Source organism: Arachis stenosperma, chromosome 5 (genome assembly GCF_014773155.1).
Source record: "Arachis stenosperma cultivar V10309 chromosome 5, arast.V10309.gnm1.PFL2, whole genome shotgun sequence".
NCBI classification, from domain to species: domain Eukaryota; kingdom Viridiplantae; phylum Streptophyta; class Magnoliopsida; order Fabales; family Fabaceae; genus Arachis; species Arachis stenosperma.
Genome location: NC_080381.1, coordinates 1,830,384 through 1,846,202, shown reverse-complemented (window position 1 = coordinate 1,846,202; position 15,819 = coordinate 1,830,384). Strand labels below are relative to the sequence as shown.

General features: G+C 34.3%; 2 protein-coding genes across 3 annotated transcripts; one reads left to right on the top strand and one right to left on the bottom strand.

The window, feature by feature from the left end:
• The first annotated feature begins 611 nt into the window (after positions 1–611).
• LOC130982010 (protein IWS1 homolog 1) lies at positions 612–4,482 on the top strand. Its single transcript, XM_057905825.1, has 11 exons — positions 612–869; positions 972–1,488; positions 1,755–1,871; positions 2,166–2,386; positions 2,502–2,631; positions 2,724–2,786; positions 2,985–3,062; positions 3,254–3,345; positions 3,441–3,503; positions 3,603–3,753; positions 3,961–4,482. The coding sequence occupies exons 1-11, from the start codon at positions 850–852 to the stop codon at positions 4,057–4,059; spliced, it is 1,551 nt and encodes a 516-aa protein (XP_057761808.1). The 5' UTR covers positions 612–849; the 3' UTR covers positions 4,060–4,482.
• A 7,683-nt stretch (positions 4,483–12,165) lies between these two features.
• Positions 12,166–15,278, bottom strand: LOC130979060 (ankyrin repeat-containing protein ITN1-like). Of its 2 annotated transcripts, none has more exons than XM_057902415.1 (3): positions 14,773–15,278; positions 12,958–13,388; positions 12,166–12,830 (listed from the first exon to the last, which is right to left on the bottom strand). In XM_057902415.1, the coding sequence occupies exons 2-3, from the start codon at positions 13,366–13,368 to the stop codon at positions 12,210–12,212; spliced, it is 1,032 nt and encodes a 343-aa protein (XP_057758398.1). In that variant the 5' UTR covers positions 13,369–13,388; positions 14,773–15,278; the 3' UTR covers positions 12,166–12,209. The 2 variants fall into 2 exon arrangements, with proteins under 2 accessions (XP_057758398.1, XP_057758399.1); XM_057902416.1 differs by lacking the exon at positions 14,773–15,278 and adding an exon at positions 13,485–13,517.
• Positions 15,279–15,819: the final 541 nt, after the last annotated feature.

The window sequence follows — 15,819 nt, the reverse complement described above, 5'->3', positions numbered from 1 at the left end:
AAGGTTATAACTTGGTATCAATGTTCTATTAACATTGTTGAACGATGAATTGATGAAACGAGTAACTTGGGCTGCATTTGTTTATAGAAACAGTAATATAAAGATACAAAATCATATTTGATAGAGGAGATATAAACAAAAATAATATGTCTAAAAATATTAAATTAGCATATTTTGTGTTCATTTTAATAGAAAGGACAGAGACATACTAACAAAAGACACAATTTATTTTTTATTATTTTATTAATTTTTTATAATTATATTTTTTATTATTATATTTTTTGTCTTAAATTTTTTGAATGAAAAAAATATTAAATTTTCATAATTTATTTTAATTTATCATCAAACAAAATATAAAGACACAAAATTAAAAAATTAAATTTTCATAATTTATTCTAATTTATCATCAAACAAATTATAAAAACACAAAATTTTATATCTTTATACTTGCATCTTATTCTATTTTCATAAACAATCTAGGCCCAAATGATTTCATATGAATTTGGAATGATTAGCTTATCCAATTTTTAACAAAAAAAATTATAAATAAAAAAGATAGAGGCATAGAGAGTATGGTGGAACATAGAGCAGCCTAGAGTACCCCAACGCATCTGCATTCTGTTCCAGTGTTCCCACAGGCCACAGCCTGACCTCACCGACCTCGAACCCGAACCCTCTCTTCGTCTCACCGCCCCAAACAAAACCCAACCCATTCTATTCATTCTTGCCTATCGCACCCTTCTCTATTCTCTTCTTATTCTGTTATTCATCAACTCAACACCAACACCACACAAATCTCTCATATTTCTCAGCTATTTTTCACTGCACAATCACCACAACAACATCAATATGGGTTACGAAGACGATCCGTGAGTTCCTCTTCTCTTTTTTCCAAAGCCAATTTCACCTTTTATCAGGGTTAGGGTTTTCGTTTTCTCCTAATTTCAATTTTTTGTTTTCTGCTTGTTCAGGTATCGCGATGAGGACGGAGAACCCTTGATGGATTATGATGACATGCAATCCGATCCCGAGCCGGAGCCCCACCACGACGATGCTCTCCTCGATGATTACGAGGACGAAGGGGACGGTGGCGATTGGCGACGCCGCGAGCGCTCGCAGACTCCGGTCTACGATCACGATTCGTCCAAGTCGAAGCCCAGGAAGAGGCTCGTTAAGAAGGGCGACACCGGGAGGCAGTCGGTGGCGCCGGAGCTCGAAGACGAGGTGGCGGAGGAGGAGTATGACGTCGGGGCGAGGTTCGCGAGGGAGGGATCGGAGGAAGGGAGGAAGAGGAAGAAGGGGAAGGAGGGTGGAAGTGGGAAGAAGGAGAAGAGGCTTAAGGGGGAGAAGAGGTTTGCGAGTGGCGGAAGTGGGAAGAGCGGGTCCAAATTTGGGGGATCTAAGAAAGCGTTTGGTGGAAAAGGAGGCAAAGATCATGACGGTGAAGTTAAGGAGATGTGGGATACCATTGCTGGCGGCGATTCTGAGGTGTTATTATGGTGCCTTTGTGATTTTTACACGATTTGTTGAATTTGATTGACTGTGTGTTTGTTGTTTGTCTGATAATTGGATTTATTTGGTAGCTTCAAGCTGGATACTTTGATACATTATGTAGTGGTTATACCTCTAATTTGTCATGCTTGTAGCTTGTGTTTTTGCCCTTGCTGATCAGGCCTAGTTGAGGCTCAAAAAGTTGTTGCTGATTTGATAATGGTTTTCATGCCTCTTTTTTTAACCTGGTTTCCATTATATAGGATGATCATGATGGTGTTAGGAACGTGGATGATGACAACTTTATAGATGACACTGGGGTGGAAGCTGGTGGTTACTATGGCAGTGATGAACCTCGTTCTCCTGGTGATGCTCCCCAGGTTGGTGAATTAATTCTCCCGAATTTTTTCTTTTTACTTCTAGATTCTCCTGTAAGCAGAATAGCAGATCCACTGTGTTTGATATCCTTCTGATTAGGATAATGTTTTGGTACCGGTAGCATGTTGTAAACCAAAATATGTGATGGATGTAACTTAAGCTTTCTTTTCATTTCAAGCTATTCGGTCTCTGTTTATGATCTAGTTAGAGACAATTTCTTCAAGAAATCAATTATGGGAGTTGTTGCATTGTTTTACTATAAAGCTTTTGACACCTGACATATGTTGATATTCTAGGCAGAGGAAGGTGAAGAGGATGATGAAATTAAGGATCTTTTCAAGGTAGGTAAGAAAAAGAAGAAGAATGAGAGAAGTCCTGCAGAAATAGCTTTATTAGTTGAGAACGTCATGGCTGAGCTTGAGGTCACAGCTGAAGAGGATGCTGAACTTAATAGACAGGGGAAGCCTGCCATTAATAAACTAAAGAAGTTGGATCTTCTAACAGAAGTCCTCTCGAAGTAAGCTGTTGATTTTCTGTCATATTAAGTATGCTCTGGTGTTTCCTTAATATTCTATTTTACTTATGCATATTTTCTTTGGTAACTTTCCACCAACTATTTGTCTATTTTGCAGGAAACAGCTCCAATTAGAGTTTTTGGACCATGGAGTACTAACTTTGTTGAAGAATTGGCTTGAGCCACTTCCTGATGGAAGCTTGCCAAATATTAACATACGCACAGCAATTTTGACTATTTTAAATGATGTACTGAGTTTTCACCATTATAAATATTTTTTTTATTCAATTGCCCTTCTCCAGCATTATTTAGCTCCTGATTAATTGGACATGCTTTGCAGTTTCCTATTGACCTAGAGCAGTATGATAGAAGAGAACAGCTGAAGAAGAGTGGTCTTGGGAAGGTTGTGCTTCAGTTCATCCTGTGGCTGGATGTTCTATTTTTTAGCATTTAAAATAACAGTCTTCTCTCCCCTCATTCCCCTCCCCCTTTCTTTCTCTTCCCTGGGACAAAAGAAAAAAAAAAAAAAGAAAAGAGAGCATCAATATGTAGCTTGTTATTCGGAGTCATAACATAAGTGTGATCTATATTGTCTTGACAGGTGATCATGTTCTTATCGAAGTCCGACGAAGAAATCAATGTAAATAGAAAACTAGCTAAGGAACTGGTTGACAAATGGGTAAGTAATATGTGAAACTCTTGCTTCAGCATGTATCATTTATCTTTCCTTAAAAATTGTACTGATTCTTGAAGACATTATAATGGTATGCATTTTCTTTTTTTACAAGCTATCCATTTTCATCCAGGTGTAGTTTTCTTTTTTGGGGACAGATACTTAAAAAAGCACATCATTTTTGCTTTTAATTGCAGAGTCGACCCATATTTAATAAGAGTACACGGTTTGAGGACATGAGAAATGCTGAGGAGGACAGGATTCCTTTCAGGAGGCCAACCGTTAAAAAGTGCTCAACCATTCTGATTTAAATTGCTTGTCTTAAGCAATATTTGTTTTATGTATTGCAATATCCTGAATTTCTATAATGCTGAATTTCTACAGGCCGGCAAATAAAGCAGCAGGGATGGAATCTAGAGATGGTGATCTTGATTTGGAATTTTCACAGTAAGTCTTGGGCATTAAGATATTACTTGTGGAGCAGTGTGAACTAAGTTGTCACTGATTTGTGTTATAGATGCTAATTGTTCTGAATGTATAATGCAGGCCTAGGTCTGGACAGTCTTCTTCAAGGCAACATGCATCAAGGCCAGAAGCAACACCTCTGGATTTTGTGATCCGTCCCCAGTCTAAAATTGATCCAGAAGAAGTTAGAGCGCGAGCAAAAGCTGCTGCACAAGATCAGCAGAGAATGAAGGTTTGTGCTTTACCTCGGGGTGGGAGTATTGTTTTTTTTTTTTAAAGCTTTTTATGATTCCCTGCAATTCTTTAAGTTTTCAAGTGTTTGGAGAGTATCTTACAAATGCAGAATACTGAGGAAGTGAATATGTAAAAATAAAAATTGGAAGTAGAGAGATTAACTGAAGATGCGGATGTATATTCTAAATTTTGTATTTCACCACAGATGAATAAGAAGTTGCAGCAGTTGAGGGCACCAAAGAAAAAGCAGCTTCAAGCTACAAAACTAAGTGTGGAAGGTCGTGGCATGGTCAAATATTTGTAGGTCTGTTGACTGGTTGGGTTGTTATTATAAAGGAGCCAACCAGTGACTGCTTCCTTTGCAGACCTGTGTTCTGTGGTCTGAATTTCAAGTTTGACGGGTTGCTGTTAACATCCTCCCCGTTATCCCTGCGCGTTTGTTGCGTATTCATCAATTGCATAAATGATTCCCCTAAGTATGGGATTGTGGTGCACATGCTGTTAATTATTGTTTAATAATCAAGCCTCGGTTTGTCATCTCAGTTCAATGACACTGGAGTCTCTTCTGCATCCGTACTTGGGGTGTGTTTCGATCTGGCTTTTTTTAAACAAAATATTTATTTGTTTAATTTTATGGGAAGATTTTTATTGTTAGGAAATGTAATTTATATTCAGATGAAAAATACAAAAATTCTTATTAAGTAATTTTTTAAATATTATTTAGAAAGCGATCGATTAAAATAAAAGGCATTTTTGCTCTTTTTAATATAACTTACTTTATAAAAAAAGAGCCGTATTCAACCCAAATTTTTTAGATAAAAAATATTTTATCAATGTTAGTATACCAATATGTACTACTGTGTGTATTTATTAAATTTGTACAAAAAGATTTAATCAATAAGAATGTTAATGAGTGTTGATACACAAATATTAATTAAATTTAAAATAAAAAAGATTAGTTATACTATAAGAGTATTAATTAATAATTGTTTTATTGTACTCAATATTTTATATAGTGTAATAAATATTGTGTAAAATGGTCATGATTTAGTTCAAATGACCTAGGTTTTGGGATTGAGTCTCTCTCTTATTTTTGAACAAAAAAATATTGGGTAAAATGGAAGAATAAGACATATAATGAAAAATGGAGGAATACAAAAATAGTTGAACTTGGTGCAAATTTTGTGTGAACTTGGTGTTTTAAAGCATTTGAGGTTTACATGGAGGCGGAGCAACAATGATAATTGTGGCCTCTCCTCCTCTTCGAAGAAGCAAACAATGATATTGCATCTGCTACAATGAAGAAGCAGGAACATGGACACGCTGGTGTTCTGGTTGCCGCAAAGAGGATTGTAGTGATAAAGAGTACCCACAATGGTGAAAAGCACTATGAACTCAATAGTTCCAAACTTGTGCAATATTGCATCATATGCAGAAGAGCAACTCTAATGAAAAGAAAAGGGGCAAGGAATGGAACAAGTCGGGTGAGATATATACAAGATAACTACTAATACTAAAATATCTTGTGTGAAATTGTAACGGAAGTCTATTTTTTATTTGTATTTGAAGTTAGTTTAAGGGAGAGGCGAATTTGCGAGCACTGCACGAAGTTCGCACACAAAGATCTAACTATTTTGTATTCATTTTTCATTATGTTTACCCTCCTTATTCTTCCATTTTATACCATAATAAATATTCATTACATTATAAAATATAATAAAATAATTTTGTATTAATATTTTTTAAGTGAGATCAGCAGCAAGAGCGAGAGCCGAAAGTGGAATGGTTGCAAGGAAACAGATGATCTTCTCTTAGCACTGAAACAAGTGCTGCACAAAATGCAACCATCATGGATACCACGGACAAAAAGAGCGTAATTCCATGGCAAAATCCTGAGGAAATCTCACTCAGCATAAAGCGACGTAAGGATCCAAGTAAAAATTAAGATGGAAGTAGCAGAAGCAAAGAGAGACATTGCATCTGTTATGATGAGAGTTGTGACAATAAGTGTCACTTCCTTGGGGAATCGCCAATACACACACTTCCATCTCGGAAGATGTATAACTTAGTTCATTGCTGAATTTTCAAAGAGATGTTTCAACTTTCAATGCCTCAGTCCCTTCTTGATCAGAGAAAGCATAGGCTAGAGATTAGTGAACGCAGCCAAAGGGATGCAAAAGCTCACATTTCTGCGCACCTTCATTTTCAAGGCTTTGGGCTTGGCAGATTAAGAATGTAAAGATGTTCTTTTTTGTTTTGTTTTTAATTACATATTGTAAGTCTTCTTTCACATTATCATTTAGTTGTACATTATGTATTGCCAAATTATCAAACGATATTTTGGGGAGATAGTAAACTCACAAAACGTATAGGCAGTTAGGATCAACCAACGGCAAAATGTTGTTTTAACAGATTAGTTCATTTCCTATGCTGGCACCACCAAACAATTGAACCATATAAAAGATATGGTAATGGAGCAGGAATCAGAGCGGTTCACTTTTCCCCCAATGAATTTTTTATACAGCAAGTCATATGATGGACAAGACTAAGTTTCATTAACAACTACATATAACTGTAACCCGAAACACTAGCTTTTAAGCTGCAGATAAGTTCTACAGAATTCACTCTCTACAGTCTACACACAATCCAAGTAGTTTTCAGGAAAAAAATTGCCGAATTAGGAATGAGGGATCATATAACATAAACAGAACCTAAGAGACTATAACATGGGTCAGCTTTAGTACAATTTGAGCTACAAGCTATTCCAAAACACGGACTCGCTCTTGGCTATTAGTGTTAGGTTATCTTCCTGCAAATGCCACATGTGGCGGCAAGTATATATTGATCCTAATTGCCACCCTCCACGACCTCTGCCTGTCCGCTCTGTTGAGGGTCATCTGCCGCAGGCTGATCATTCATTGTTCTGGACCTAAGATCATCATTCCAAGGTAGTTCGCGAGTCTCTCCTGTAGATTATATTGTATTTTTAGTCAGACATCACAGGCAAATTTTGCAAAAGTAATTTTGTTTGCTGAATAAATATTCAAATACACATAATTCATTTCAATGGACCTATCCTTTGCTGCCTATTACTCTAGCAGGAGTGCTTATCAATATGCAAAAAACCAAATGTCAAAGAATACATGCTATGCTCGGATACATGGATAGGGTATAAGGAAGATTAAGGAGAGAAAAAGTACTGTATTAGTTAATTAGGAATTAGGATGTGTTTGGACTTTGGATAGGCTTTTTAAATAAATATTTATTTTATTTTATGGGGATATCTTTTTTATTAGAAAAAATTATTTTTCATTCAGACAGGAAGTATAAGTAGTTTTTCAGGGAATCCTTATTAAAATATTTTTAGAATTTTGTTCTTTTAAAAAAGTGATCCATTATAATAGAAGTTTTCGCTCTTTTTAACAAAAATAATTTTTAAATTGTGTTCAACTAAAAGTTCTTTTTAGATTAAAAAAACTAAATGACTTAGTTAACGTACTATATGATAAGTTTATTATTAGTGAAAAATTTTAAATATTTTTAATTAATAAATACAAATAAATGTATTAAAAAATTAATTTTTTTATAATTTTAAGGAATTTTTTTTTAATATATAAATTTAACATGTGTTTTTAAAACACACAATAGATAAATCTTTATAAGTATATTGTATGTATTTTTATCCATTTAAATTCTTTTCATGCATATTTTTGTTTATTTATTCTATATTTTTTTCTTTAAAAAAAAAAACATCAATCCAATTGAAAACTGAATTCTCAAGTTTTGCGCTTACATGATTTATTTCTTAAATTCAACGGTAATATTTGAGGTTTACATGGAGGTAGAGCAATAATGGTCAAACGAGTTACTCACATCAAAATATTTAAAACATTTTTTTTAAAGATAATTTTTTAATAATTAAAATTCAATTTATATAATTGATTAAACTGTATTATTATTGTTAAAATTAGACCAATTAAATCGATTTGACAAAAAAATTGAAAAATTAAATTTTAAACTGATGGTAATCAGTGGTTGAGAGAAGAGGGTTGAATCTTAACCTTTTTTTTTTTTGTTGAATATTACTTTATGCCTTTTAAGATAGTTTCAAGAGATATTTCTGCTTTTTGTCTCATAACAAGTCAAGAGACATTTTCTTTTTATCTCATAACCGGTTAGGAGATATTTTTCAATTTTGTCTCCTACGCAACAGAAATAGAAATAGAATAGAAGAGAAAGAGAGAATCACCCCCAGAAGTATCCTGGTTCAGCTGCTAAGTACAATGCAGCCTGCATACAGTCTCCATCACAATAGTGAGGGAATTTCACTATAATCAACAGATTACGTACACCAATTCTTCCCTAGGAACTATCCATTCCTATCTGGGACAAGTTCAGAATCTATCCCCAAAACTGAACTTGACTTGGACAACTGCCAAGCTTTCAACCGCAAAGTGCTAACCCAACTTGCAAGGAAATTTTCACAGGATCATGACACACAACCCAGATGTACAAAGAAACTCTTAGACATCTATGGCTTTTTCTTTAATTTTGCATTCTCTGCCTTTTTTCTCTCACTGGCTTTTTCTTACAAACCTCGCTCTGTTTGTCTTTTTCACCATGAGACTCAGACAGACAAAATTAAAGAAAAAAAACAAAATAGAACACATTGAAGGAGAAGAACTCTGTAAGCTTCGGGTAGTTATGAGAACTCTGTGCTTACTCTCCTTGATCTCAACCCTTGGCCGTTCACCCTTATTATAGAATGGGAAGCTTCCAAGGTTGAAACTGGTTCAACCAAGTTACCATCTTCTTCTCCAACACAAATCCTGCTCGGACAGAGAGAAGAGAGAGGAAAAACCGAAAGCAAATCAACATGCATGTACCTCTCTCTCATCCCTTCTCGTCAAACTTCATCAATCTGAGCCATTCATCTTAACTTTGCCTCCAAGAAAGACTTTCAACTATTGATGGATCTCTGATCCTTGACAGCTCATTCTTTCCCATATTTGCTTCTTCCTTCACGTAGCTCCAGAAGCTACCTGATGGGTGAAAAAATGCCGGTTAAGAAATTCTGATAAAAGTGGCATTGCAAGTATAGTCTTAACCGACGATAATTCCACTATCAATTTAAATTTGCGTCACAAGTAAGAATAAATAACAGAGAGTAAAATCTCGGGTCGTTTCCCAAAGAGTTAATACAATGATGTAAATTATTGGTCAGGAATTTTTTTCTGAATATTTTTTAAATTAAAGCGGTGAATAATAGCAAGAGGTGTTATGTATTTAATAAAAAGGTCTTGGCTAGAAGTGAAAATTGGAGTTCCTGTCCTTATTGATTTTTCCAAGTATAATAGTAAAAGTTTATTACTTCCACTTAGTTATCTTTTAACTAATAAAGGAAAGTCAAGTAGATAGCACTAATTCTGATTCACAAGTTCTAATCACTTCCTGGGGAAGGACTGGAGTTAGTGAAAACTGAGTTAGCTAGCAATTTCCAATTACCAAATTAATGCTTTAGTATTCCAACTCAATGGTTTCTAATTAATCAACTCCAAAGCCAAGTTGGAGTAGGAAAAAGATCCTCTCCAGTTTTTTTAACAATTGATAGAATCCAGTGTGATTTATCACCTTTGATTCTATAAGTGGGACCAGAAATAAATAAGAGAGAGAACGCAATGAATGGTTAGATTGAACACTGGATACCATCCAGTTTTTTTCTCACTGGAGAGGATCCACTCCCGTTGGAATATCTACTCCATTGATATGAATGCCATTTTTATAGACATATAAAAGGAGTAAATAAAAGACATGGCAATTAAAATAAATTAATAAAATTAAAATTTGCACGAACAATAATTAAATATAAAAATACTTCATTGCATTAATAGAATTCAAAATTAACAATATCCGAATATGACCACAAAGCAATTAAATGAAAAAGAGTAATTGAGTTATAGGAAAAGGCAAACTATAGAGATGATGACTTCAATAGAAGGTAGTAGCAGCTCTCTCAATAACCAATCCAAAGCAAAAAATGAAGAATGCTAAGAACCCTAGGAGAAGTATTGTTTCTCTCTAGAATTCAAACCTAAACTAAAACTAAAGTGAAAATGAAAATATGCTCAGTCTCCGCTCTACCCTTGCCTCTAGTCTGTGTTTTCGCACTTGAAACTGGGTCCAAATCGGCCCAAAAATTGCCCCCAGCGAGTTCTGATAAGTGCAGCACGTGACGCTCTGTCACGCGTACACGTCGGCTACGCGTACGCATCGCTGGGCTTCTGCGCAGGTCATGCGTACGCGTCAGTCACGTGTATGCGTCGCTGTAAGACGCTCCACATCACGCACACGCGCCAGCCATGCGTGGGCGTCGCTCCTCGCTTCTCAACTCCTTAGTTTCTTGTGTTCTTTCTACTTTAACATGCTTCATCCTCATCCTTTGAGTCATTCATGCCCTGTAAACCTGAAAACACTTAACAAACACATCACGACATCGAATGGTAATAAAGGAGAATTAAAAATTAACAATTTTAAAGCTTAGGAAGCAAGTTTTCACTCAGAACACAAAATTAGGAGGGAAATGAAAAACATGCAATTTACATGAATAAATGTATAAATGACTGATAAAATCCACTCAAATTAGTACAAGATAAACCATAAAATAGTGGTTTATCACAACCTCCTATGATGGATGAATAAAAATGGAAACGAACTTTTGCCATAGAGATCTTCCTCTTTGACCGAGACCGATTGCTTCTATTCTTGGCATGAAGATCTTGAAACTTCTTCTTCACATCTTGTCTTTAGTGGCAAAAATCTTAGCCACACCATACTTCTGATCTTCTTTTGGCAAATGCCATCACTAACCTAGCCTTTTGCTTTCTCATAGCTTCACTGCTTTTCTGATAACTTGTATCTTCTTTTTTCCTGTTTGACATGACCAAAAATAGAGAGGAAAGAGAAGATACAAAACTTTTCAAAGTACAATTAAATGAATTGAAATCCCACTCACATTACTTAAAGAGTGAAATAAACGTGTAAAATCATTAATACAATTAACTCAATTTAATTTTCTTTTACAGTTACCAATGCATGAGTTTAATTAAATTAAAAATTGAATTTCATTAACTAAGACATGTATTCAATTTAATTAAACTTTAAATTCCACCATAAGAGAGTGGGTAACCGAACCACTCTTTCTCATTCTCTTCAATTTCGAATCATGATGATGTTGGTCTCTAAAAAAAAGTTTTAGGCTGCACATTGGTTTCCTGGTCCAATTCATCTTGCTAACCAATTAAATAATTCAGCCACATATCATACAGTGTTTTTGCACAAAGCTAAAATATTATCTCATTATATTGGGTTCATGTTACTTTTGGTCTAATACCAAAATCTGCACACTTAAACAAAATCATTAAACAAACAATTAGAAGCATAAATTAAATTAACAATTTTAATAATATTTGATCATCATCATATTTTAAGTTTTTCAAATTCATCATAAACCATTTTAAATTAATATTTTTTTATAAAAATGATTACAATATCCCTATTATAAAAAATGACTTAAAATATTTCTATATATATATAAACTCTAAATCCTAACACTTCTCTTCTCTCTATTCCGTCATAGGATTAGAATTTAGAGTTTTTAAAATTAATATATATAATAAGAGTATTTTAGTCATTTTTTATAATAAGAGTAATATAATCATTTTTTATAAAAAAAAATTAATTTAAATCAGTTCAACATTTGATTTACCGATTTTTCAGTTAAATTAATTTATTTGGTCTAATTTTAACAAAAATAACACAATTTAATTAATTATATAAATTAAATTTTAATTCTTAAAAAATATTTAAAAAAAAATATTTTAAACGTTTTTAAGTAAGTAACTCCCTAGTGGTCATCATTGTGGCTTGAACAAAGTGGATCAATTATCTCCACTACCCACCTAAGAGGGGCATGGAGGAGAAATTTCTCTGAGATAACTATAGAGACCCAAGTAAAAATTCTCGTCCCACCTCATGATCTTCGAATAATACGAATTTATTTAATTATCTTTAATATTTTAGTTTTTTTATAGGTATTTTAATAGTTTCATATATTATAGATATTTTTTTGTATTAAGACTTATTTTATGTTTTTAGACTTGAATGTTTGAACTTTAATTAATTTATTATTTTAAAATTCGGACAAGATATACATATACGTTGTTTCAATGTTTTTACTTTTAAAATGTTTTTATTAGGAATTTTTATAAGAATACAGAGAAATGGAGATCTTGGTAACACTGCGGGAAAACGGAGAATGGGGACTAAAGCTCAGTTATCCCCTACAGCAAAGTTGGGGGTCCACATGGAATAATCAATTGTGCTTGAAAACAACCACGATTCGTGCGTGGTTCTAGTTTTACCAACATCAAAGTTACAAAGTTATGAATTAGGTGGTTAACGCTTAGCGTTTTCTTTTTTAATGGAACTGCACACATTAGACCTGGTGGTGGAATCGAAAATCTCGACGAAGAGGCGTAGCTGCGATGGGATAAATACAATAATAGGAATACTTGCAAGTACCATGGCAACTATCACCAGCGGCTGATACTCTTTTCCTTTGAACATGGCAAAAAGTGCTGCACAAAACGCAACCATCATGAAGACCACTGAAAAAAACAGAGTCACCAGGGCAAATAGCAGTTTACATGGCAACGCTTTCAGGAAATCTTTTTCCGCATAACTCGACGTGAGGATCCCAATGAAGATCAAGACTGAAGTCGAAGAAGCAAAGAGTGATATTGCATCTGCTACGATGAAGACGGTAAATGCCCTGTCATGCAGGAACATGGGTTCCCCGTTGCTCTGGTTGTTTCCACCAGGGAGAGTGAAGGCCGCGGCAAAGAGGATTGTAGTGATAAGAGTACCAACAACGGAGAAAGCACTAGCTGTGTCTTTCGCCCACTTCTCCCCTTCTTTCGCCAGCTGCTTGTGTTGTTCCATAAATATTTCATGAGGCTTTTTCCCATCTTCGTTCTTCGCCTCCTTACACTTGGGATGCACAATTTCCTCCACGGCCTGCTTTTCAAATAAAAAGGAGAATGTTAGGTAAACAATGACTATTTTGAACAACATGAACAATCACCATTGAAATTCTTTAAGTGATTAGTCACGTAACAAATTTCAAGTGAGAGTAATTAAAGACCTTAAACCATTGAATTTCGCTTTGCATTTGGAGAGCTGCACCACATCTATGAGCAAGAGCAGAGGAAGGCCCTAACTGTGCTGCTAGATGTAGAAGGTTATTGCCAAACACGTCGGTGCGAGAAAGAACTATCTCCTTGCGTCCGTGAACATCGTGTATGAGGTCAAACACGTCTTTTTTGCGATTCAAAATCGCATGCGCGAATATGCCTCTCTTGTTTCTATCAGTGGCCCATAAGAGGTCTGGATTAGCTTTTTTCATCAACTCTATGAACTCAATGGTTCCATACTTCGCTGCCTGCAACATTGCATCATATGCAGAAGCATTTTGAAGCTGCGATCCATCAAGGCGAGTAACTTTTTTCCCCAAGCAACTCAGAATTTGATCAACCCTAAGGTGGGTCTTTTTCATTTTGTATATTTTTTTTATTCCTATGAGATATTCAATGAAATCAGTTACTTTAGAGACTTAAGTTGTTTCACAACAAAAACTAAAAATGAAAATTTGAAGGGGGAAAAAAAACATACTTGGGAATTTTAGTAGAGAATTTTGAATGAATAAGTGAATGGGTGCAAGCAGTCGAACTGAGGGGTAAAAGAAAAGAGAAAAAAATTTCAACACTTTACATGCCTTTTGTTCATTAAGCTTTGCACTGATAATGCACATCGAGGGATATTATGCTGATAAAACACATCAAATATTTATTATGAAAACTATGTTAGTTAAGCATGCATGCATATATACACACACGTTAACGCGTATATATATAGGTGTTGTCTCTAGTGCCCACATTAGTGTGGTGACTATGGTGACTAAGGTCTATCAATCAATCCAAACTTGAAACGTGGCATGTTTGAAGTTATGAGAAGAAAAGTTTGATAAGATGTAATGATCATAAATGTACTAACGAAACACGGTAATAATTATAAATCAATAAACAACTACTAGTTAATATTTTTATGAAATCAATAAATTATTGTGAAATTTCAAAAATCAAAATTACAAAATTTGGGTAAAGTGGATCGAAAATTTGAAAAATTCTCAATTGCAATAGCAGAGGGTGTGATTCTCTTCAAGTTATAAAAAACCCTGCAATTACTAGACTAAATTTATTTTTTTGTAATATATTGTGTTTTTTATAAATATATTATTAACTATTAGACATATCCCTATTAATAATTTTATGTAATAACTTTTTTAGTCATGCAATTTTAAGATATTTTTTATTTTTTTATTCTAATAAATAATATTTATATTAATTTAATTTAATAAATTAGAAAAAAATTAATCTAATATAAAAAATTAAATTTTATATAATTATTTAATTATGATCGAATTAACCAATTTAACTTGTGACTTATTAGTTGAATCAATAACTTAATGATCTAATAATTTAGTTGGATCGATTGTCTGTTCGATTTTTATAACTATAATTTCGGTCCTTCAAATTTTAAAGCCATTAAAACAAATTAACATTTTTAACTTTCATAGATTATCAATTTATTTGCAATGCTATATGCATATTAACAAAAGAGAAAATTACCGTATTTAATGAGAATAAAATAAAATCTATTTATCATTTTTTTATTAGAGATGTGTCTCATAGTCACCGCTAGCCACCATAAATGCGGCCACCAGAGACTTAGCCATATATATATATATATATATATATGCCACAACTATGGTACCTACGTTAACCGTGACTACAGGTGACTAGTAATTGACCATCTAATAAAAATGTGATATTTGTCATGGTCCAAATTAACATAAACATGGTTATAGCTAATCTAAGGTAGATAAACACAAATTTTTTACCGCAGGAGCGATGGTGAGGTCGAGATCCAATAGCCCCTTGTATGACATGCTCTCGTAGTCCACTACAGAAGAAGAATCGAAGTCGTTGTATTGTCTATGAGACACATCTCGCTGGCGGCTCATTCTCGATCCATCGCACAATGTAACATTTCAAAAAATATGATAGGACGCGCTGTTGGGAACGCCATGACGGCAGAAGTAAAGGCGGAAAAAACGGTTTCAGCGTGCGCTGCGCCTAGGACTGGACTGACGGTGGCGGTGGCGGCAGCCGCGAAGATGAATCAAGCGTGCTACTCTGACTCGGGCTACATGTGTTGTTGTTAATGTGAACGAAGTTGTTGCTGTTGTTCAGAAGCTTCTCCGCCATCGGAACATTGGTCTTCGCCGTGGCGCCGTGGATGTCTCTTGTCGCTGCGTCGTACGCACGCGCTGTCCCCTCTGCAGTTTCGAAAGTTCCGAGCCAGACGTGCGTCTTGCCAGGGTTATGGATTTGGACGGCGTACATGGCCGTTTCCTAACACCTCTGTAACAGATCTCTTTGGCATGACTGCTTAACAAATTTATCGCGATTAAAGTGGTCATAATCCAAGTCAAAACCATCGCCTTTCCAACTGTCAAACTCTCATAGGTTCTATCATATCTAGCCATCATAGCCACGAAGCAAACAATCCACCATAGATGGCACTATATATATATATATATATATATATATATATATATATATATGGTGTCTAAAAGTGGCCAAAGATTGACCCACAAATTAAAAGTTGATATGTGGAATGATTGAATATAGTAGAAAACATTTTAGAAATATGTTTTGTGAATTACATTAAAAATGAGAAAAACTAAATTATAAAAAAATATAAATGCATGGAAGAAAAAATATAAAAAAAGTTTTGAAGTTAATAAAAATGGGATTTATTTAAATAAATTAAATAAATATTTTATTTATTAAAATAAATAATTATAAAAATTATTATAAAAATACGTCTCTCAATCTTATATCGTTTATTTACACTGTAAACGATATAATTATAAATATATTTT

What these genes read in the sequence shown, in the direction of transcription:
- LOC130982010 (XM_057905825.1), top strand. Translation starts at nt 850, where the DNA reads ATGGGTTACGAAGACGATCC. An exon ending in CTCCTGGTGATGCTCCCCAG is followed by an intron (nt 1,872 to 2,165) that starts GTTGGTGAATTA and finishes TTGATATTCTAG; the next exon opens with GCAGAGGAAGGTGAAGAGGA. An exon ending in CTAACAGAAGTCCTCTCGAA is followed by an intron (nt 2,387 to 2,501) that starts GTAAGCTGTTGA and finishes TCTATTTTGCAG; the next exon opens with GAAACAGCTCCAATTAGAGT.
- LOC130979060 (XM_057902415.1), bottom strand. Translation starts at nt 13,368, where the DNA reads ATGAAAAAGACCCACCTTAGGGTTGATCAAATTCTGAGTTGCTTGGGG. An exon ending in GCGAAATTCAATGGTTTAAG is followed by an intron (nt 12,831 to 12,957) that starts GTCTTTAATTAC and finishes TTTGAAAAGCAG; the next exon opens with GCCGTGGAGGAAATTGTGCA.